The 25,711-nt window shown below is 35.4% G+C and overlaps 1 protein-coding gene across 1 annotated transcript; it reads right to left on the bottom strand.

The window, feature by feature from the left end:
• Positions 1-3,205: 3,205 nt before the first annotated feature.
• Positions 3,206-25,711, bottom strand: GHRL (ghrelin and obestatin prepropeptide). Its single transcript, XM_059916683.1, is given in 4 exon segments — positions 3,206-3,467; positions 3,944-4,074; positions 23,322-23,531; positions 25,634-25,711. Coding segments are annotated over 4 exon segments (681 nt in total).

Genomic DNA, 25,711 nt, shown 5'->3' with positions numbered 1-25,711 from the left:
CCCAGCTTGACAAATTAAATGCAGACCCTGTGATGGTCATGTATTTGTTGCTTCTTTCCAAGGGTGAGAAAGATGCCAGTATATTTCCCCCATCTTTTTAAAGGTTAGATTGTGTTTTCTCCTGGGTAGGAAATATCTTTCCCCCTGCTGCAAATACAACTATACTATTTTATCAGAGTGTAATCCTTATTTTTAAGGTGAAGTTAGAATATATATGTGCATCTGTGTTACATTATCCTTTAAAAACGTGAACTAGTTTGCTTTGACTGTATGCAACACTTGTCTGTTTCCCCACATGGTGACAGCGTGATTGATCCCATGAGGCCATGTGATTGATGGTTCATCAAGAATGGAGACAGAGAATTGGTGAGACTCAGAAAACAGTTCAAGATGATTTCATCTTCTAGAAACCTCTGTTGTATGACTTGATTTCAGGGCATCTACCTCATCTAATTAAAATCTAGTTGAAATGATATACATTTTCTAGGCTGCACAAAGTAAATTACTTGAAAGTGAAATTTATAATAGATATTCATATTGTCTTCTGGTCATTAGTTTCATATAATTTGTAACTTCTCCAAATACTGTAGATACAGCTGTACTTTTCCAAGACCTAATTTTAATTGCAATTTGTGTGTTCCCTTATAGACATCTCTTAATTCTACTTAGAAAATATGTCATTTTGGGGGGAGGGGACTTCTCATAAATTTCACCATGCTCTGAATTTCTATCCTACTAAATCATTAAGGATATAAAGAAATCAATTCTTTGAAATGAATAAGTTTTGTTTATGACTTCATTTGTACAATCAGTTAACCTTATTCTGGATGATACATTTTATGCAAATAAACTTTGTTAAAATAATTTTAGATGTACAGAGAAGTTGTAAACAGAGTACAGAGAATCCCCACATACACCACACCTGGTTCCCCTATTGTTAACTTCTTATATACATTTGTCAGATCTAAGGAAACAACTGGTACTTTCTTATTAGCTAAATTCCACAGTTTATTCAGATTCATTGCCTCTTCCCTCCTGTACTCTTTCTGTCCCAGGATCCCATCCAGGATGACACTTTACATTTAAGAATCATGTCTCCTTAACCTCCTCTGGTCTATGACTTTTTCTCAGACTTTCCTTGTTGTTGATGATCTTGATAACTTTGAGAGATACTGGACTGACATATTATAGGATGCCCCTCAATTTGGGTTTGTTTGATGTTTGTCTTTGTTAGACTAGAGTTAGTGTTTTGGGGAAGGAAGACCATAATGGTGAAGTTCCTTCTCATCAAATGAATGCTGTTTTTGTTTTTGTTTTTGTTTAGTTTGATAGGGCTTTACACAAATTAAATACTTTATAATCTATAAATTTTGTTCTTTTCAGTTTAACACATCTGCCTATAGAGGTTATCTGAGGAGTGGACTTTGATAAAATTCATTAAAACGACTTTTAGTCTTTTAAATGAAAAGTGTGAGTAAAACAAGTATGTTTTTCCATATGGCAAAATAATTTCATTCAGGATTTTAAAACACTTTTAAATTTAAGCACTAAAGATCTAAAGAGAAACCCAAAAATTTAAGATAATTTAGTCATTATTAAACTTCAGTTAACACATTGTTCTAGGGAAACTTTACATATAAATATATTTAATTGTTTATTTGGAAGGATGGGGAGAAAACCTCTATCAAACTCATTCGAAATTTCCTCATCTGGGAAATGAGTACCATAAGCATCTATTGTGCGGGTGGAGCGTGGGGAAACATTACTCCTGAGGAGGCATTACAAGTTACAGGCAGTGCTCACTTTGTACGATTTTTGGTGACCAGTGTTGAATTTCAGTGACCACAGAACCTTGCAAACAGAGGTCTCAGAATGAATATGTACAGGTTGTAGTCAGCATGGTATTATGCAAAGCAAGGAATGCAAGTGTTTATTTCTGTTAACTAATTTATTTTATTTTATTTTTTGTCTTTTAATATTCAAGAGTAGATTTCAGGATGATGTTGACAAATTTAGATGTAAATTTAGTTATGACATTATCTAATGATTGTAGTGTAAATTAAATAGAGTTATGGATTACAGATAACACTTTGGAATTTGTCAGCATATATATGGTACTTAAAGCTATGAGGATAGATAACATTATCACAAGAGTGAATAAAGACACATTTGATACAATGCCTGAGGAAGGAGCATAAGGAAATCTAATATAAGCCTTAGCTGGCATATTTCTAAGACATATATAATATTCAAATTCCATATGTACTTTTATATATGGTAAGTATATATTAACTGCTGGTGCCTTTACTCGTATGAGAGATAATGAATTAGAAAGTATTTTTACTTTAGAAGAATGTTTAAAATGTTAGACTCAAGAAACATGAAAGCACCCTCAAAAACAAAATATCATGAATATAAATGCTCTCAGAGTATTAGAAATGCCCTTCTGTTGTCTTTACAAATAAACTGCATATTCATTTATTACTTTTAAAAGCAGATATATCCATTTATTCATTATTAGAAGGACAATACATTATTAAATAAAACACTAATTTAAAGTGCAAATTTTTAGGAGTTACAGGTCACAATCACTAGTATCATTCATTTAAGTACAAGTCCCTTAAAAAGCATCTTTATACAAATAACTTCTTTAGGACAGTTTGACAATAGCAAGAAGGATAGACATTCATTCTGTTTGTCTTATTACATTGCTATTTCAGTTTACAGTGAAACTGAGCATATCCAATAACCAGTTAAGACAGATCAGGTAACTACTTAACTGATGCTTAAAATCCGAGGTTTTAAAATGGACCCCAGTCTGCTCTTTCTAGTTCTACGGATAACAGAATAGATAACGTCCTTCATAGAATTTGTACAATAGCAAGAAAACTTACAGTTATGACAGAGATTGTATAGGTTTTTGAGAAACATTCCTCCAAGAATTTTATGAGAAACAAATGAATGTAATTGATGTTTTATATAACATAAAACTTTATTCAAACATAGTCATTTGAACATCAATTGTTTTATTCTTGCCATTTAGCTGAGAGCTCTTTTTTTTTTTTTTTTTTTTTTCCAGTTTGGGCATTTATTCACCTCCTAGGCTAGTACCCCAAGAGCTAGGAGTGGTCTCGGAAATGTTCTAGAAGCCACGTGAACGCTTCTGAGGGTGGGAGAATGGAAAGATGGCTGGTCTCAGGGCCAGTCACTTGTCAGCCGAGGCTTCATTGGCCTCTTCCCAAAGTACCTCCTGAAGAAACTTCCCCAGGGTCTGACCGTGCTGGTGGAACTGAGCCCCTGACAGCTTGATCCCAACATCCAAGAGGGCGTTGAACGAGATTTCCAGCTCATTTTCCAGCTCATTTTCTGAGCCTTCCACCTGACTTCTGAGCTCGGGGCTGAGCCAGCCTTCCAGGGCCCGGGCCTTCAGTTTGGCTGACGCCTTCTTGTGTTTTCAAGTCCAAGCTCTCTCTGCTGGCCTCACGACAGGCCAATGAAGCAGAGACAGGTGTAGAGGCAAGGAATACGACTTTATTAGGAAAGCCTGCAGACCTAGAAGATGGCAGACTACAGTCTCAAAATAACTATCTTATCAGGGTTTGCATGCCAGTTTCTTTTATAGCACAGAGAAGGGGAGGAGATGAGGACGTAAAGTAGGAAGGCCATAAATTTTGTAAATATCCCCTGGAATGGCCAGCCTTGGAGGGGATGTGTTAATTCCTTCTTTCCTGTAGCCGTCCACAGGTGGGCAGGGTCCGGATGCTTCCCTGAACAAAGGCCCTTAGGTTCAACATTCAGGCAGAGGGGCAGGGTTCCCCGAGGCAGGCCCTTATGTACAGACAGTATCCTTTTAATGAACCAAAGCAGCGGAAAGCAAAGGTTAAAGCAAAAGAAACAGATCCAACACGTAGTCAGATTTGGCTCTTCCCTGTTACACTTGAACTCCTGTCTCTGCTGCACGTTCTGGGGTTTGGGGCTCAGGAAGCTGGAGCCCGCCATGGTCAAGTCCACCCAGACCACAGTGAGGAGCGGCGGGCCGCAGACGGTGCCCGGGGAGGGCGTGGCCTCGGCTGGCTGGGGACAGAGGGGTCTGAGATTCCTGGCAGAGCTGGGGCCCAGTGGCCGTCTGGTCCTTGTATAGGCAGCTTTGTTTGTTTTAAACCGGCAATTCCATCTCAAGGCAGCCCAGCCTCCGGGGGCTGATTGACATTCCTTGGGAACTAAAGATGCTCACGTCATCCTCTGGGTAGAAATCAACAGCGGAGGTCAGATGCCCTGAAAGATTGCTAAGTTGGCCTGGGGCGGCCGAGCGGGCTGGTCATCTGCTCTTCCTGCCCCCAGGCGCTCCTGGCCCTGGTTTAGGTGGGAGGGAAGAGAGTGGCCCCGGGTCTGGCCCGGCTTGCTGCTCTGTGGCCTTGGCTTACTGGCCCTTCTGCCACTCCCTTCCTCCCGGGATAGAACGAGGTATCGTCACTCGATCTCAGATCTCAGAGCTTGTCCTGCCCTGGCCCTCGCTGCTGTCCTTGAGAGATGCTGATCTGGCTGCCACAGACCTTGAGCGCACCGGACCTCAGCTCATGGAATTCTCACGCCTCCCTGAAGGAAGCCCCGTTTTTCAGATGAGGAAACAGGGGAGCAAAGCAAGGACCATCTCCAGCAGGGTCTGAGCTGCCGTCCTTTCTTCTGGGTGGTGGTGATGGCTCTGCTAGGCTTGAGACCTCTGTTTCTTAAAGAGTCACGTTCTTTGCAGATATGCAGAATGACTGAGTTAAGCAAATTATCATGTCAGGAAAAAATGTAAGCTAGATGTAAGCATGTAAACTAGATCATGAAATTTAATTTGTTATTTAAAAGTACTCATGTTGTGTGGGAAAATATATAAATTACATAAAAATCCTTCTACTTTACTAAAATACATCACTCTTGATAAAATCAGTGTATCAAGAGTTAAACAGTTTTAAAAAGTAATTTTTTATTCACTCATTAGTACCTCCATGGCAATATTTCTTTGCCATCCAAAAATTAGGAGGGTTAATGTACTTTTCCCTCTGAAGTAGGCAATTTTCTAAGAAAGCTAATAAATTTGAGCTTTCCTATAATCATATTAGCTATCTACTTGCTAAACAAAAGCACTAATAATTGGACTGTGGAATAGTAAAATCCATTATAAATCATTCTGAATTTGTAAAACAGAGCATTCAATGTTTTATTATTGTCATTTGGCTAATTTCCTCCTATGTATAGATAATTAGGGTGTAATAAAATATTTAGGTATGTGTGACCTACATTTTATGAAATATACTTTCCAATTCTTAGATGTTCTGAAAGAAAAATGTATTTATATGTTATTTTCTTTTATATGTTATACACCTTGCTTCTTTTTTCCAGTAAATATAAATTAGCAGACTGCAGTGAAAAGGAGAAAGTCACTCAAATGGTTTAGGGGTTGACTCAACTTGTATATAATTGAAATAGTCCTTATATTTACCCTGATAATCAAAATGCAGCAGGAAGATAGAAACCCAGCAATACACAAATACAAATGCCTAAAATATTAAGATTATTTTATTATTAATTATTGCGGTTATTATTACTATTACAAATAATCACAGATAATTATGTCTCCTCTGGATGAGCTGGAGACTATTTCATTGATTCGGTTTGTCCTTTGCTGGTACGTCCATTAAAACTCCATCAGCAGCAATGGACTCAACAGATTAAAACATACAAACAAAAACAAAATCCAACTAACAAGTTCACAGAGATCTCTTTTTTGCTGGATTTCCAGTCTTGTCAGCCATTTTTAGCTCTTTCGAACTATTTCAGTAAACGACACTGAGTAACTGCTGGTTTCACTCTTTCATTGATATTACACGTTTCACAGAGGAGTTCAGACTGCAGGATTGTCTTCTGTGGTTTGATCATGCTGCACAGCAATATCTGATGCATCCCAAGCAATGACATAATTGCCTAGGAAACATTGTCTCACAAGCTTCCAATGAACAATTATATGCTTATATGGTTGTTTTTATTTTTTTTTTCTTTTTGTTGGCTATGTTATTCTAATCTTATCTTCATTGGAGGAGAGCTGTCAAAGTTTTTTTGACATTTTTGGAGTACAAAGAACTCCGTGGGGAACAATTTCCGCTTTCTAGAGCAAAAGAGTTTAGCAAAAGTAAAGAGCAAACAGAATGAAAAAGTTTCAGCAGAGGTACTGCTAAGAAATTATACAAATTCCCAGTTAGTGAGTTCCTTAAAATATTTTAATGCATAATATTTAAATTAAATATTAAATGATTTAAATTAAATACTTAAGTAAAGATAAGATATAAAAGAAAATTTCTAATGTTCCTAAATATTACCAAAATATTTTACTATAATTACATTGATAGCAAGTTGTGTGTTATTTTACTTGCATCCATTCATAAGTGACACTTCAAGTGTCACTGGTATAGGATAATATCAATACATTGTTATGTAAACAACTCTGTACTAATAAGGGTATGAACTATCTAAAACAAAAGAAAACAAAAGCACAGTGATTAATACACATAATCAAGACAAGAAATCACAAATATCCTCCATTCAAACTACAGAAATTCCAACTTTCTAACTATGCCCATTTGCTAAGGGACTTAGGAATTTTGACATGGTTGATGGGCTTCCTAGGCAAACTGAATTGGTAAAGTACTAGTCACTATCTACAAGTTTCATTTTATGAATATCAAACAAAAACAACTCAGGAAGTTGCTAGGAAACATCCCTTATGTCATTAACGCTTAAAATTAATTGTCAAAGAAAAAAATCAATGATCAACCGACTGTTCTTGTTTATTCTTTATTTCTTTATAAAGAGTAGCAAGCCTTTACTGCCCCTCCCACCTTCAGAGTGTGCATGTTGTTTAAGTCCTTTCTTCTTTCTATGAAAAAAAGTCATTTGTTTAAAGATCACCAACAATTAGAGAATTGGGTCTAACAACCCGTCAAGTTCTATCAGAAAAGAGCAGGAAGACAATCATTTTGGTAAATGAGGCATAGACATAGAGGGATCGAGTAGATGTGGTATAGACCAGAGAGTGGATTGAGAGAGTAGAAGAAAGGTAACTTAATAGACAGTGATCCCTAGACACAGGAGCTTATTTTGGAAAAGTTTATCAAAATGCGAGAGAGTCTGCTATTGTCTGAATGTTTATCTTCCCCTAAAACTCATATGTTAAAATCCTAACCCCCAAGATGATGGTATTATGAAGTGGGGACTTTGGAAGGCGCTTAGGTCATAAGTGCAGAGCCATCTAGAATGGGATTAGTGCCTTTATAAGAGGCCTGGAGAGCTTGCTAGCTACTTCAGCCATGTAAGGACACAGGGAGAGGTTGGCAGTCTGCAACAAGGAAAAAGGCCTTTAGCAGCCCCTGACCATGCTGCCTTCATGATCTTGAACTTCCCAGCATCCACAACTGTGAGAAATAAATCTCTGTTGTTTATAAACTACCAGTCTCTGGCACTTTGTTATAGCAGCCCCAGCAGACTAATAAGACAGGGTCCTGTGCTTGAGAAGATAGAAGAAGCAGACCTGACCTAGCAATGGACAATGCAAGCAAGGTTGCTTCTGCAGTAAAGAGTTACATGGAGTCCTAATCTGCCCATGACACTATGACATAGTCTCCACTTGCATGATGATCTCCCAGTACCTGTACGCAGATCCAAGGCCAGTTAATTGTCTCATCCTATCAACACCTGACACCTTCTGGAATAACTCAGACCATTTTAAGCATGTCAAAATATCACTTGGTATTTACACACTATGCAGGGTGAATGCTATTCCCAGGCTATTCCCTAAACCAAAGTAGTCCCTGTGGACATCTGCTGATGTGTTTGTGAACAAGTCCTATGCCTGAACAGGTGCTCCAGACAGAACAACCTAAGAAACTGGTGTTGTGAAGGCATAACATTACAGCACCAATATACAAAAAGGGGCCACCCATGATGAACTTCCATCCCCATCAGTATGTCAGGACCACGCAGAGGAGAAACTTCCATACGGAGAGGCTACCTTTCTACACACTTTGCACGACTTCTTATGGATGCTTCGTTCTCTACTTTCATTCTTAAGCCCTGTACATCAATCCTAGCTTTTAATTTCTCTAAAGATTTTATAGACAGATGATAAAAGCTAGATAGACCCATAAGTATTTTTCTTCCTCAAGAAGATAATTAAAATACATATACATCTTCAATTTAGATTTATTGCTGCTAAACTGTTAAATCAAAGCCTTATTTTGTACTTTTTGATGACATAATAAAATGAGGCCTCCAGGTATTTTTCTATTCACCTTAAAGTAAGAATATTAGCTGATTAACAAGAGATTGGATGTAGCTCTGAATTTTAAATGCTTGTTTATCTATCTTTTTCTTTGATTTCTGCAAAAAACCATAGCTCTGAGAATTTAAAAGATTAATTGCAATCTTCAACTGATAAGCAATTATTTAATTGTCTTTTGTATCAGATTACCTACATTCTCTTTAATCAATTAAATATATATGACATATAGTCTATATTGATTTTCAAAGAAAACATAATTCAAAATTTTTTTTTCAAAATATTTTTAACTTAATATATAATGAGGTAACATGGAATACAAAAAGAATCTTTTTTCCCTAACATTGAAAGGCCTATTTCTCTGTTTCTATAAGTATAGGAGAAAGTTCAGCCTGATTAATTTTAAAAATTAAAAAGCTGCATATAATTCTCAAGTTAGTATGATTCATCATCTCAATTTTAATTCCTGCCACTCAGGCCAGATGTGAGGTTGATAATTTAGCATGAATTAATATTCATGTATATTTAACAAATTCCCCACAATTTCTAACGCACTCTCTCCTCACTGTAACATTTACCAGGTATACCAACAGTCAATATTCTCTAATTATATAGTAAGAACAGTTGGGCTGAATTGTATTCCTCATTTGGCTACTTGTTAAACATAGTGTAGCATTTAATAATTTAGAGCCATTAAAATAATAAATATATCTATATGAGCAGATATGAAACTATATACAGGATACATTCTTTAGTAATGATAACAAGTTCAAAAGAGAATCTATGTACCCATCGGCCTATAATTCTATATTAGTTAAAACAGAAAAATAAAAATATGTGCTTGTCTTGAGAGATACAGAGGCAAAGAAAGAAAAAGAATTTCTACTTCAAAAACAAACTTCTAAGGCTCATCTCAGATGGCTCTGTTTTAGACTTAAACTGCTGTCCAGCACCCAGGTTGTGGGTTGGGTTCAGGTCTGTGTCGTGTGTGTTCATAAATAGTGTATTAATTTCCTTTTGCTGCTCTACCAAATTACCCCAGCTTATTGTCTTAAAACAGTACAAATTTATGATCTTACAGTTCTACGGGTCAGAAGCCCAAAATTTAAGGTGTTGACAGGGCTGCATTCTTTCTGGAATCTCTTAGGGAAAATCTGTTTTCTTGCTTTTTCGGATTTCACATTCCTTGGCTGGATGCCCCTTCCTGGCATCTCTCCAAAGTCTGCTCTGTCACCACATTTCTCTTTTCTCATTCTCTGACTGTCCTGCTTTCTTCTTGTAAAAGCCACTGTGATTAGATTGGTCCACCCACATAATCCAGGATCATCTTCCCATCTCAAGATACTTAATCACATCTTCAAAGTCTCTTTTGTCATATAAGGTAACATGTTTACATGTTCTGGGGATTAGGATAATTATGACAATCATTTAAATGTTTTATTTGGGGACCATAATTAGGCTCACCTACTGTAACAGTCCAGGCTACCTGTGAATTCAAGTCCCTGGAAGAATGACCCAAGTGTAAGAAGCAAGCCAAAGCAGGTGAGTTATTTTAGAGCCTTGGATTCATATTTCCCACAATGATATTCCATTGGCCAAAGGAAGCCACATGGTCCAGCACAACATCAATGTGAGGGACGAGTACCCTGGACCCAGAGAGACAGAGAAGAGCATCTCTTAAAAATACACTTACTGCTGTCTAAGTTTGTTTTGTAGCCTGGAACAAAATCTTCTCATTATATTAATATTCAGAAAATAAAGCAACATTTGACTCTGCTCAAATTTCTGTTTTAGGGACATATTCACTTCTTTACAGGTAATATTTGTGAGAAAATATCATTCTCTTCTGTCTTTTGAGTTTCTTTCATTTGAGGTGTGTCCTCATTTATGGAAGAAGAATGTAAACAAAAAAGAAATAAATGGTCCTGCAAAATAGATAATATACTGCAGATGAAAAACTTCCTCATCGAAGCCTACCCTATAGCAATCAGTTCAGTAAAGTTGGAATGAACAGGCCTATGAATGTATATCTTGGTATCCATGGAAAGGACGTGGTGTTCTCTGTTTCACTTCCTGAGCAATGGTCTATAAAGGGGCCAACCTAATCTATGACAAAGGAGGCAAGAATATACAATGGAGAAAAGACAGTCTCTTCAATAAGTGGTGCTGGGAAAACTGGATAGCTACATGTAAAAGAATGAAATTAGAACACTCCCTAACACCATGCACAAAAATAAACTCAAAATGGATTAAAGACCTAAACGTAAGGCCAGACACTATAAAACTCTTAGAGGAAACAAAGGCAGAACACTCTTTGACATAAATCGCAGCAAGATCTTTTTGACCCACCTCCTAGGGTAATAAAACCAAAACCAAAAATAAACAAATGGGACCTAATTAAACTGAAAGTCTTTTCCACAGCAAAGGAAACCATAAACAAGATGAAAAGACGGCCCTCAGAATGGGGGAAAATATTTGCAAATGAAGCAACTGACAAAGGATTAATCTCCAAAATATACAAACAGCTCATGCAGCTCAATATCAAAAAAACAAACAACCCAATCAAAAAACGGGTGGAAGACCTAAATAGACATTTCTCCAAAGAAGACATACAGATGGCCAACAAACACATGAAAATATGCTCAACATCACTAATTATTAGAGAAATGCAAATCAAAACTACAATAAGGTGTCACCTCACACTGGTCAGAATGGCCATCATCAAAAAGTCTACAAATGATAAATGCTGGAGAGGGAGAGGAGAAAAGGGAACCCTTTTGCACTTTTAGTGGGAATGTAAATTGATATAGTCACTATGGAAAACAGTATGGAGGTTCCTTAAAAATCTAAAAATAAAACTACCATACGACCCAGCAATCCCACTACTGGGCATATACCCTGAGAAAACCATAATTCAAAAAGATACATGCACCCCAATGTTCATTGCAGCACTATTTACAATAGCCAGGGCATGGAAACAACCTAAATGTCCATTGACAGATGAACAGATAAAGAAGATGTACATATACATAATGGAATATTACTCAGCCATAAAAAGGAACAAAATATGGTCGTTTGTAGAGATGTGGATGGACCTAGAGACTGTCATGCAGAGTGAGGTAAGTCAGAAAGAGAAAAATATACCGTATATTAATGCATATAGGTTACATCTAAAAAAATGGTATAGATGATCATATTTGCAAAGCAGAAATATGCACAGACATAAAGAACAAACGTGTGGATACCAAGGGGTATCAGGGGGTGGTGGGATGAATTGGGAGATTTGGTTGACATATATACACTAATATGTATAAAATAGATAACTAATGAGAACCTGCTGTATAGCACAGGGAACTCTACTCAATGCTCTGTGGTGACCTAAATGGGAAGGAAATCCAAAAAAGAGGACATATATTTATATGTGTGGCTGATTCACTTTGCTGTACAGTAGAAACTAACAGAACATTGTAAAGCAACTTTACTCCAATAAAAATTAACAGGTCAAAACTAAAATTAAAAAAAAGTAAAGGGGTCAAAATCACGAACAGTATTAATTTGATGTATGGATTTCTGAACAGACACCTCATGTTATACACTGAAATTGTCCTGATAGAAGCCTGTCTTATTAGGAAACATTTCCCAATATTGCTTTAGTAGCATTTATAGAGTCTAGTAACTGTAGCTCAACATGCCATGTTATTCTATGGAGGTTAAAAAGAGATTATATTTTAAGACAAAATGTAGCCATTTTACGAAAAGCCAGGCAGCAGATAGTCTCAGGTAATCTGAGAAATTAATATTTATCTGATACACTATGGCATTCTCCATTACACGTTTTTGAATTGGGTGATTGAAGATTTTGCACATTACAAAGAATCAAAGCATCAGGGCTTCCCCAGGGTAGACTAGTCAAACTCATTTTCAGAAAGGTCATATTGATGTAGTAACAGCTGTACACTGAAAAATATTTTTACCCAGGCTTATCTTTGGGCCCTTAGAATGTAGATTTTCACAAAATAATTCTGCTTGTGGAATGATACATCCAGAATTTAACTAGAGCCAAAATTGTTGCTCGTTTCGTCTGTTCCCACTGGGGTCGTTCATGGGAATATCACTTTGTGCCTTTCCTTCACATTTTAAAAATTTCATGTCCTAAATTACATCTGGCATTTCATTTTTGAATAGGTAGGCGGTATTGCTAAAATGAAGAGTAAATTTCCCAATTTTCAAATCTATAAAAAGAAATCATTCAGTTTGAACAATGCTGTTAAATCGATTAAGAAAAATTCAAAATGATGTATGAAACCTGCTTTTGAAGAAAAATATAACATTTATATATATATATAATATTATATATATAATATTTCTGAATATAAAAGATATCTCACTGTGTCATAAACAAGGCTCAGTAAATAGAAAGTTATTGAAATCACACACAAGATAGTATCTGACTAGAAGTCTTAATTGTTTCTGTATTTATTATCTATTTATAAATAACATGTCTATAATCACATAAAGGATGCATTCACCAGATTACCTTAGTTTGCAAACACTGTCCCCCTTAATGTAATATTGGCAGAAACATAGATTGGGTACATCACCGTTTGATCTGTCATTCAGACTATCTTCTACAAGTATAAATTTAAAATTAGCTGCTGCAAAATTTAGTTAAGTATGGTTTAGTCCAAAATGAATAAATCATACTCTTTTTACTCTGTGTTCTAATAATAACCAGCCTGCTTAACTCTCTACGATCAAGCAATATCAATTTTATTATATATATATATTACAAACTGTTAAAGGAAAAAAAACACAACAAAATGAAATTACACAAAATATATAAAATTGTTTACCTTCTCAAATGATCACTTTCATATTACTATTTTAAATAAAGTATATTATATTAAGTATAGTAATTTTTATTCATTTTATTTAAAAAGATATATATATATATATAACAGGTTTTTTATCTTTTAACTTCTCTTAATTTCTTTTAGAATAATAGAGGAAAGTGTGTATAGGTGGCAAAATTCTAGGGGATAGGGCAAGAGAAAGTTCAAATTAATGATTAAAGACAACAATTTATAAATATATTAAACGAAAATTCTAAATATCATTTGTATCTGAGAACTTTCAAATATGATGAAAACATAAATTGGTTTTAGAGCTTGAAGTTATCTTTCAAATATCAGTAGATATGTAGATGGAGGATGTGTCCAATATGAAACGATTAAAAGTACTTTTTCAGAAATATTGTTCTCACTTTATTCTGTGTGTATGTTTGTTAAGTGTGAGACGAGAATCACAATTTTAAAGACCACACATCTCTTGAGTCTACTTCAAAAGAGATTGGTACATTAAAGTATTCTATATTAAAGGAAAACACAGAAGGATTTAGATTGTATTGTCATTCATTAATTAGAGAGTTAATCCTTGTCTACTAAAGTTTGAAAGCAAATGATAGTAAATGAACTTGAAAAAATTAACTGTTTGAATTTTCCCTCTTTCTCAGTTCATATAAAGATAATAGAAAGATCTTCAGATTATAAAATACTGAGTTCTTTTCATGTAATATTTGTCTTCTACCTAGAAGTTCTGCATCTAAGAAATTAAAGTGATTATTTGAAGATTTTTCAAAAGAAAATATTAATTTGATTAAGAACAGTATTGTCTATATTTATTGGACCTGTTTTGATTCTTTTACATACATTTAGGGATAAGTTGAAATTTTTAGCATTAAAATAATAAAGTTCATTCTTAAAACATGAATCTTTCAAAAATTTGTATACGACGTATCCCAAGTTAATGTAGAAAGGTGCCTAGGGTCTTGAGTGAGGTGATGGGGCAGAAGTGACATAGGAACAGAGGGAATTCTGGGAAAATAAAGCACAGATTCTGCTTCTAAACTCCTTTCTGCCAACTCTGTGATGCCAGATCCCTAGAGCCAAGTGGCTCCTGAGACCCAGACATCTGGATGTCAGTGAAGCCGTGGTCTTTCTCTGCATCCTAGTTAAGGGGATTTGTCCACAATTTTCACTTCATGGGCTGAGGAAATCCTAGATAACAGTGTCAGAAAGGGGTGGATATGGGGGAGAAATTGATGATTTGAGTCTGATGGATACCAAACTCCTTCCAATAAAAGTTTTAAAATATCATATGTGCTAGGGATTTCCGACCCAGAAAGACTAAGAGTGTGATCATCAAGCTGAGTCTTTCTTCTTTTGGAGCTAGAAGAGAACCATCACACCAGAGAGGAAAGGTCTTTTGACCAGGTCACATGGCCTGCCACAGTTTATATCTCATTGCCATGTTAATAAAGACTACATTTCTCTAATAATTTGTGGAAATTTTGTTCTTTAACATTTTCTTATAACCAGACCTTAGTAAAAAGATTTGAACAAGAACAGGAAATTGAAAACTCAGTTAAGGGAAACCAGAACACAGAGGTAGAATGGTCGAAATTCAGACCCAGGAAACAGAACTGCCAGAGTAAATTTATGAAAGCTTTAATTAAAAAGTCACAGCACATCTTGGCTTTTGTGAATAGTACTGCAAAGAACAGGGCGTACAAATATAGCTTTGAGATCCTGATTTCATTTCCTTTGGATAGACACCCAGAAGTGGGATTACTGAATCATACGGTAGTATTTTTGTGTTTTGAGGAAGGTCCTTACTGTCTTCCATGGTGTGTTTACCAATTTACATTCCCATCAAATGCGTGGAAAAAGAAAATATTATGTGTGTGTGTGTGTGTGTGTGTGTGTGTATACACACAGAAGGATATTATTTACACAAAAAGAGAGAAGGAAATCCTGCTGTTTGTGACAACATGAATGAACTAGAAAGACATGGTGCTAAGTGAAATAAACCAGACACAGAAAGACAAATACTGTATGATCTCGCTTATATGTAGAATCTAAAAGAAAGTCAAACTCATAGAAGTAGAGAGTAGAATGGTGGTTGCCAGGGTCTGGGATCTTGGGTAAAATGGAGAGATGTTAGTCAAACAGTACAAACATTCAGTTATAAGATTAATAATTTCTGGGGATCAAATGTGCAGCATGGTGACTATCATTAATAATATTGTATTGTATACTTGAAATTTTCTAAGAGAGTATATAATAAGTGTTCTTACCACATACACAATAATGGTAGCTATATGAAGTGATGGATGTGTTAATTAACTTGATTGTTGAAATCATTTCACATTTTATACATATATTAAACTGCATTGTACACCTTAAAAATAAAAACATCATGTTATACAACCTAAACATATACAATTTTAATTTGTCAATCATCCTTCAGTAAAGCTGGTGAAAAAGAATAAAAATTAATTAATTAAATGTTAGAGCACTAAGATTGAAGGAAAGTAATAATTTATAAAAGCAACAATAAGAAGAAATTGTCCACATGTATTACTTATCTATTTTTTCTTAACAAAGGACTTCAAAAAATAACATGTATTATTATCTCACAGTTTCTGTGGGTCAGGAGTCTGAGCACAGCTTAACTGGGTCTTCAGCTCAAAGTCTTACAGAACTTCAGTCAAGTCATCTGGTGGTATGTGTTCCTTTCTGGAGCACAGTATTCTCTTCCAAAATTGAGTGGCTGTTGGCCGAATTCAGTTTCTTGTGGTTGTAGGACTGAGGTTCCTGCTTTCTTGATGGCTGTCAGCTGGGATTTTTTTTTCAGCTCCTAGAGGCTACCTGCAGTTCCATGCTACATGGGCCTCTCACAGGCCATCTGGCAGCTCACTTTTTAAAGTTCCAGAAGAGAATCTGTCCCCCAGACTTCTAAGATGTAATCTTACATAATGTAAATAATCATGGGAATTTCTTTCCCATACGCTATGCCATATACTATTGGCTAAAAGCAAATATCAGTTTGCACTTGCTCTAAAGGGGAGGGAGTTAATGAAGGTGTTATTCATGGGGTTACCCTAGGGTGTGTTTCCCACTCATCAATTAAATATCTGAGATATTGCTTTCCCTTCATTTTCCAGGTTTTTCCAGATTTCCATGAATCTAAGCATAAATAAAAAACTTGAAGAAATGGAACTCATTAGACAGAAGGTGAAAAGACTAAGATATAAAAGAGACATAGCATAAAAATATAAAATATAACTGATGGAGAAAATAATGATAAAATAAGGAAAAATATTTTCTTTTTTGAAGTAAAGTAGTAAGATTTAGCAAATAATTCAAACTCATACATTGCATTACAAAATCATGAAAAGGAAAGTAATCTACAAATATGAATGAAAAACAATTTTCAAATTTACATGGGAAGCTTTGAAATGAAAAGCAATGTTATCTAACCAGAGAAATAGGAGAAAACAATGGAACAAAATAAGCTTGTAAAATCACAGCATAGATGTTAACACTTATATGTTGTTGTTCTAAACACTCCCCTATGACAGATTATCATGAAAAACTAATATGTGATAACCAGCAAAATATTTATGTCTCTTAGAATAACAACATATTTGCAATTAATTTAAAATAGGTTGAAAATAAAGAGGCAAATAAAGATACACAGGCAAATTCAAACAAAGAGAAGGAAAAAGAAACATTAGAAATCAAACTAAGGGAACCTGAGAATTATGATATGCAGGCATGACTAAATATAAATGATTGAAAGGATCAGTACTTGTTGTAGGAAATGTCACAGAGTAAAGCCTTTTGTCATATTTATTCATTACTGTGTGGAAATTAGAGAGAGTATTTGAGTGTATGAGGATTGTGACAATTGAGAGATATGATTGGGAGGAAGAACTTGTGTATTTAGCCTTCCCAGGGTCTGCTCATTACTAATTAGCAGATGCTATCATATGGTATATTGGTAGCAGACTCTGTAATAGAATTTGGGGGTCTAGAGGTGAACACTTAAATGAAAAGCATTCAATTCTCCAAGCATTAACTAAAGGAATGGTCTTATTTAAAATCAAGAAAATGGTGCTCTGAATTACAGACACCTTAGTAAGTCTTAGAAAAAACATTTATTCTTGGCAATTAATAAATTGAAATTTGGTGTATAGAGTAAATTTTGGCCTGTTTATGTATTCATATTATGTAAAATCATAACCAAGAGCCTATTCAACCTTGAATGAACTGCAAGAACTCTAATTCCCCTACCTGTCTCACTGGATATATCTGGAGAGCCATCTACCCTGCTCTTATATTGGGAATTTCTGTTTCAGTTTTATTTAACTTCAGTACTTGTTAGATAGATGATGATGATAGATAGATGACTAAGAGATAGGTAGACAGATAGATAGATGGATATGATAGACAAATATAGAGATATATAAAACGTTTAAGAGATTGAAAATAATATGCCTTTTTCTACTTATATACACAGTTAACATATGTAAAGATTTGGTATATCAAAATTTTGTTCAATTGTTTTCTAGTGAACTGATATTCACTAAATTGATGAGGCCAAATAAGTCTGTTTCACAGGATTTTGCACACACACCCATACACTCAAACCACCACTCTTACAGCATTAGGATAACTCAAATTTGGAGGTGTGAAGTGAGGTGCATTGCGAATATGCTATTGTCTATGTTCCTAAAATGCTAGTTATTTAAGAGTGTAAGGTTGTTCCTCCTAACAGTAGAGAAAATATGTATTCTATTCATGCTCTGTCAGGCGTAGGCAAAGTTGTCTTGGGAACGTGAGGAGCAGAGAGACAAAACCATGTCATTGGCTGGAGAGACCCAACCACTGGGCAATTTCCAAAGAGAAAGTTCTTAGTTTTGAAATTATTTCCAAATAATTGGTGTAACGAGGAAAACATGTACCTCCTCGTATGCCGTTGGCGGTAAGGCGTCAAACACTGTCTCCTATGGTCTTCTAATAATTTGCTCAAGTAAGTACTGGGCACTAAAATAAGCCAGATGAAAAACACAAGTAGTCAATGAAGAACTTTTTTAAAAGGTGACTTTTCTGGACCATTAATGATGCTGTTTAATTCCAGGAACTGCAGTAAGTGCAAACTGTCTTATGGCAAAGGTGAAGTTTTATGAGTTAATGACAGTGATGGATTTAAGAGTGGTATTAGAAAACATTGAACATAAAATTGAAGACACATCTAATCAAAAAAAAAAGTAATATAGCAATGGTACACCTGATTGTATAACATAACTACATTTTCAATTTACAGAGTTAAATTTCATCACCAATGTATTTGAAGATTTTAGCGCATGTGTTATCTAATAATGGAGTAAGGACATGAGTATTTTACTTTTTATTTAATAAAGGTCATGATTTAGTAAATTTATTACTGTACATTTTAAAATATATGATTTCAAAATTCATTTTTGTCACTTGCTAAATTGTCCTTACATGTCTCCTCTTTTTCAGGATTTAAATACTATGAAAATTAAAACGGATTTTTTACTGGTATCTATTACTTATCTATACTTGTAATCTAACCAATTGTATGAAAAGAAAAAACCGTGAAGGAAAGTGGCTGATTAGAAATTGCTTTTATGCATATTTAAAAAATAATAAGAACCTAAATAAAAATCCATATACAAAGCTAATGAACTATAAAATGTTTGGTAACTTATGACAACTTAATTTATTAGTCAGAATAAACTATGGTGAGATAAACAAAACCAACCAAACAAACAAACAAATAATGCCACCCACTCTCGGGCACTTATAATGACAAAGATTGCTATCTTACTCAAGGTACATAACCAATGATTGCTATGAAGAGGCCAAACCTGACAGTTGTACTATTTCACAGTGTTTTTCACAACTGCTGACTCATAAAATGGAGCATAGAAATCAAATCACTGGCTCATAAATATTTTTGTCTAGATGAAATGTGCTCATTCTAGCTACAGACGATTGGCCAGTTAGTAGTTATACAGCATAGCCTACCTCTTCAAGCCTACTGAGAAATGCAGGAAACACATCGTTTCATCAGTAAACATTATCAATCTCTGAAAGAGTCTTCCTCCTGTTCTTTAAATATCCTTTTGCATTTCTTTTTCTAACACATAGAACTGACTATATCCCTGCCAAGGAAAGCAGCCCAAAAGTACCATTCCATCTACTATAGACAATGTTTGAATCCCCCTAAAATTGATAGGTTAAAACCTAATACCCAATGTGATGGCATTAAGAGGTGAGAACTTCGGGAGGTACTGAGACCCTCATGAATGGGATTAATGCCCTTTTATAAAAGAGCCCTGAAGAGAGTTACCTTCCCTTTTTCTCCATGTGAAGACATAGGGGTAGAAGGCTGTCTGGGAACCAGGAAGCAAGTCCACACTAGACACCAAATCTGCCAGTACCTTGGACTTGGACTTGCCAGCCTACAGAACTGTGAGAAATAAATGTTGGTTAAGCCACCCAGTCTATGGTATTTCATTATAGCAGCCTCAAATGCATTACTGCATCCAGCTTAATGTCTAGGATTTCTGGTTGATGCACAGAATTTTCTACATCCTGTCTCAAACTTCCTTTTCTTAATTTGGAAGCTATGAACTAGTAAATCAAGTTATCTTATCTCTAGAGTACACATGCACACATACACACACATGCACACACAATTTTGAAGTAGGAAACAGTGAAGACATAGGGCGACAGTAGTTCTGAATCACTTTTATCACATCTGGAGATGGTCCACAGTCCTGAAGGTATGAACATTCATGAGTAGGCAGTCATTCTATTCTCTGGAAGGAACATTCTTGTCCCTCATTCTCCACGGTCATCTGAATCCATATCTGGTCTAGGAGATTCTGCCTATTTATTATCCTCTTTGGTCCCACAGGAAGAGCATTAATGAGTTAAGTCCTCCATAGACTGTATATGGTTTTCCCAGCCTGTTTCCTTTCTAGAGAGATTGTATGCCTAAGGATCAAAACAATATTTTTTTTACCAAGGTCTGTGGTTTCTTAAGCAGTACAACAGTCTCAGAACCATAGACATCTTTTTATCTATTTAACTTCTGTCATTTCCATGTGTTGGTAACAGCACATAGTTATTTCAACAAATTGGTAATTAAAATTATAACCTTTATATCTCTAGTTTATTCAAACAAATGCAAGGCTGTGACATCTTAATATGTATACCAGCACATAAAAAAGGAAAAGCATACACTCTTTAACATTTAGCTAACTGTAATCTATGGCTCCCATTGAACTGATATCATATTTATAGTGTTTCAATTGACATAAATGCTATGTTGATATAATTGCTTCAGTTCAAAGTTGAAAATGCCTTGAACTTTTGCATTGTTGGTAAAAGCTGGAAGGAGTTCAGATTTACATATGATAAAATGAAATGCTTTCAGTTATCCACAAGATAAAACATGAGTTATCTAGCATTCATAAAGGATTCCTACAGAAAATATTTTTTGAAAAAATGAAAACAAAGGAACCTTATATTAATAATTAAAAATGCATGAAATCAGTTCAGCTTATACATCTGAGTAGACCGTCAGGTTAGTTTTGTAAAGTTATTTAATTATTTAGCATTTTATGTGGGTTTCTTTCTCTTTGTTCTTCTTTCAGAGTAGATTGTTTCGAGGGGAAAAAAAAAGAATCTGCTTCTACTATTGATAGAACTTGACTTCTGACCTAAGATGCCATGTTTTCAGATGAATATTCGTTAAGTGTGCATATTGTTTTTGTACTTCATGTTCTATTCATGGTTAAATATTACAGAGGTTATGAGTGTGTTTCCATGGAAATTAAGTACTTAGGCTAAGAAAAGGATTTTTTTAAAAAGGGATTAGTATTTTTTTTTTTTTTTTTTTAATGAGTCAACTGAAATAATCAACTAGAGAAAATCACAAGGACCTAGCTTCTCCAGTTTCAAAGACTGGGGTAAATGACAACTATTACGGGGTTTATGTTGTTTCCCCACTAGTTTCCTATTAAACCAGCAAATAAGCAGTGCATTGGATTTATGAGCTAAGTATCCCTGGAAGCTCATAGGTACAGAATAATATTTGTACAGAGGAGGCACACTAGGATATGACTAGAAAGTCATAGCCACAAAATACATAAAAAATTTAAAATAATATTTCAAGAACAGTTAAATATATTAATAGAATGAAAGAAACTATAAAATACAAAATACAAAATAATTACAAAATATTAGAAATTTTAAAAAATTGGCCAAAAGAAAGACTTGAAAAAATCTTACTGACTCATAAAATGAAATGAAAATTAAAGAAAATATTTTATGCACAAAGATTAAACTAGAAAGAATACAAGAGAAAAAAATCCAATGTACTATACCATAAAAATAGAAAAATTTAAAAAACTAGAAAACATAAACATATTTCAAAATTATGTGAATGAAATTAATTTGGTATGGTTAAAAATAAATTTTATATGAAGAAACACTAAGAAAACACTACTGTAGGTTCTCATTTTTAATCTCACTCTTATTTTCAGTTGGAGACCATGCAATCAATGTTAAAGTACTAACCACAGGCAGGGAAGGTGAAAAATGAATGTATAATAGTGTTCCCTACATTAAGTTTCAGACTGACGTTACCTCTAAAACAAGTATCTCATTCTCAGCTTATCTATGGCCAAATAGATATAATATATACCCCAAAGTTTTCCATGAGGTCCTTATATCCAAGGTTACATCAAAATAACCTAAAATATTTTGAACACAGAAACCTCTAAAATTATATTTAACCATAAGACAAGGAAATCATCACATGAACAGCACATTTAAAATGGGAGTAAGCTATTAACTTAAAAAAAAGCAAAATAGAGCTTTACTTATTATTATGAAAAATTTCTGATATATATATATATATATATATATATATAATTGTAAAAATAAGAATATAAAGAGCTCCCATCCAACAAACATCAACACACAGCTATTCTTGGGTCACCTCTACCACTCACACACACTTATTAATCACCACTTGTAAAAATGTGGACCTTTTACTATTGCTCATGTTTCCAAGAAAATGTAGGTTGCTAAAGTTTCGGGGGGAAAATTCTATAGAATGGCTCAACTACAGAAACATAATGACAGATTGCTGCTTGACAATATTGAAATTTTATGTGCATTTTGAAGGGAGTATAGCAATAAATATTTTGGTATTCTGTGCTTGATATTCAAATATCAAAAACAGTGTAGCAAATATCATAATATTTAGATTATAGTCAATGCCAAAAAATAATAATAATCTAAACTATAATACATATACCATTAGAATGTGAAATTATATTTTAGGGAAAGGAACTGAAACAAACCTATAGTTACCTTATATTTGGCCTTACAGTACATTAGTAAATCTGTAAATAAATAAGGCATATAAAGTTCTTTGGTTTTGTCAAAATAAAGATGGCTCTATGTTGAAATAAGAAAATAATGAATTGGATTCCTGTTAGAATTACTAGGCTTTAATTACTTGTAATGACTAAAAGGAGTAATCGATAGTTTGATTGCTACCTGTTATAAATCACATGACTCAATAGGAAAAAAGAGTGTCTTCCTGATTAAAAATAATATTTTGTGATTTCAAACAGTGACTGATTCTATTATTACTACAATCTACCTTTATTATCTTACTATACATTTAAATAGATTCAGTACTAATTACTTAGGTATTTAAATTTTAAAAATGACCAAATTGTCTGTTGAGCTACATAAGAGGTTCAGCTAATCTAACACCATCTCTCTGCATGTCTTGAAATCTTGGGGTAATCATGAGATTGCTAAAGTTTAAGGAGAAACATTCTACTGGATTGCTCAACTACAGAAATATGTTGGCAGATTGCAGCCCTGACGATAATGAAATTATATATGTGGTTTGAATGGAGCATGGCAATAGATATTTTGGTATATTGTGCCTGATTTTCAAACACCAAAAATGATGTAGCAAATATAATATTTAGATTATAATCAATGCCAAAAACCAATAAAAATCTGGACTTCTTGAGTGAACTCCATATTCTTACAGACACAAGATGATTGAAGTGAAAACTTATACAATTTTTCTATACTGAATTTCTGTAGCAGGAGCTGTCAGCACCACATTCAAATCCTTTGGTCTTTACCATTCTAATGATCCTGTCCAGTTTCCAAGATTCAGCATCTGGATGTCTTTGCCTGATAACTTTCTCCGTCCACCGGTGCTTGATCAGCGTTCGTACACAGTATGCTTGTAATGCTGTCAAGCTAATGACCACCATCCTGAAACCCTGCTCCAATAGCTATCAAACAATGACTGACAAGAGTTAATGAATAAATCATTCTATTGCATGTGGGATTACTTTTAGGCAAGTGTTTCTATACTGGATTTTAGAGTTCTTTAGTGGCATTAAGCTCCAGTGATTGATAAATGAAATTCATTGATAATGCACAGATTACTGTATGCCCTCTGATTTGTGTCATACTTCCTTATTTTATACCAGTGGTTCCTAGAATTAACTACTAAATAAACTACTTCGACTTGAAACCTTGTTTTGGGGTATGATTTGGAGAGTTTAAACCAAGACAACTGGTAACAGACATTGTCCTAGGAAGCAGATCCTCAGGATGGGATCCTAGCTTTGGCTGCTATGCTAGCCAAATGGCAACCAGGGTCCCTTTGCTGGTTTGAAGTAGGGTGGTGTATAGCATCACAATTTCTAAGACTATCAGGTATTGTGGATTGTGATGGCATCTAATTGGAAGCCTTCACTGGTCAATGCAATATCCACAGTGCTTGGGATGCATAAAAGTAAGTATAAGGACTGTAGAGTTGTTGGGTTTTGCAAAGGGCCACTGTGCAAATAACAGGTGTAGGTTAGGCAACTAGGAACTCATGGTTTGGGGTGAAAGCTAGAAGGCATCTGTGGCAAGGTGCTCATTTCTTTGAGCCAGGAGAAAACCGTGCTGATAAAAATCCCAGGATCTGATTGTGTATCAGAGTTACAAAAAAAAAAAGAAGGGTAAATATGCAGCGGCCTATGTTTTATGCTAGTGGGGGTCTGATAGGGAAGTTAGGGGAGCCTGAAACCAGAGTGCTAGTATCAGAGTGGATGTAGTTTCAACTGCCAAACTCCAGATTTCCCTTGGTCCTTACCACTCTTGGCCTTAATTTTGTAGTCATTGGCACCCAGTTTCTTGCAGTCATTATCTGTGATAGAAAAAATACTCCTTTCTCTTTTGCTAGGGGTAGCAGAATGGAAGGCACATGAAGACTTCAGTTGTAGTATGTGTCTCACAAGGTGATATTTTATATCCTTAAAATTTGCTCCTGGGCTTCCCAGGTGACACAGGGGTTAAGAATCTGCCTGCCAATGCAGGGGACACAGGTTTAAGCCCTGGTTCAGGAAGATCCCATGTGTCACAGTGCAACTAAGCCTGTGCATCACAACTACTGAGCCTGCCCTCTAGAGCCCATGAGCCACAACTACTGAGCCCGCATGCCACAAGTACTGAAGCCTGCATGCCTAGAGCCTGTGCTCCACAACAAGAGAAGCCACTGAAATGAGAAGCCTGTGCACAACTATGAAGAGTAGCCCCCGCTCACTGCAACTAGAGAAAGGCTGCATGCATCAACGCAGACCCAATGCAGCCAAAAATTAATAAATAAAATAAATTTATTAAAAGAATCTGCTCCAATTTCACCTAGATAATTAATTAGTGAAGGATGAATCAGTTGAATCGATTAAACAAATGGCATCTCTGCTTCAGAAGGAAGGAGATTACTCACCAGAATGACTTCAGAACCTAGCAAATGTAGATTCTTGTAAACAAGAAACAGGGAAAATGTGTGGGGATGAGTCTTAATGGTAAGGAACTGGGAAGCCTAGAATATAAGCCAAGAATATAAGAACATTGGTGTAGGAGCATGCTCCCATAACTCAAATAACTCAGGATATAAAATTCTAAGAAGTACATCTAGAGCTAGTCCTAAAAAGGTTCCATTGCAGGGGGAGAGGGTGGCTTAAAACAACAGACATTTATTTCTCACAGTTTTGGAGACTGGGGGAAGTCCAAGATCAAGGTGTGGACTGATTTGTTTCCTGGTGAGAACCCTCTTCCTGGCTTGAAAACAACTGTCTTCTTACTGTCTCCTCAGAGTTGTGTCTCCATTCCTCTTTTTATAAAGCCACTAATCCCATTATGAGGGCCCCACCCTCATGCCCTCATCCAATCCTAATTACCTTCCAAAGGCCCCATCTCTAAATATCATCCACTGGGGCTTAGAACTTCAACACATTAATTGGGGAGGGGGGGTACAATTCAGTCCACAGCACCTGGCATTTCTCCTCTAGCCAACTCACCAGCAAGTATTTGTGCTGCTTCCAAACCCCACCTGCTATACCTGCCAGACACCACCTTTTTTCTTCTGCTCATTCTTCCTCAGGTGGAGTAGCCTTGACTCCACACTTCTGTGCCGCAT

This window comes from Balaenoptera ricei, chromosome 3 (genome assembly GCF_028023285.1).
Source record: "Balaenoptera ricei isolate mBalRic1 chromosome 3, mBalRic1.hap2, whole genome shotgun sequence".
NCBI classification, from domain to species: Eukaryota; Metazoa; Chordata; class Mammalia; order Artiodactyla; family Balaenopteridae; genus Balaenoptera; species Balaenoptera ricei.
This window is presented reverse-complemented; position numbering and strand designations above follow the sequence as displayed.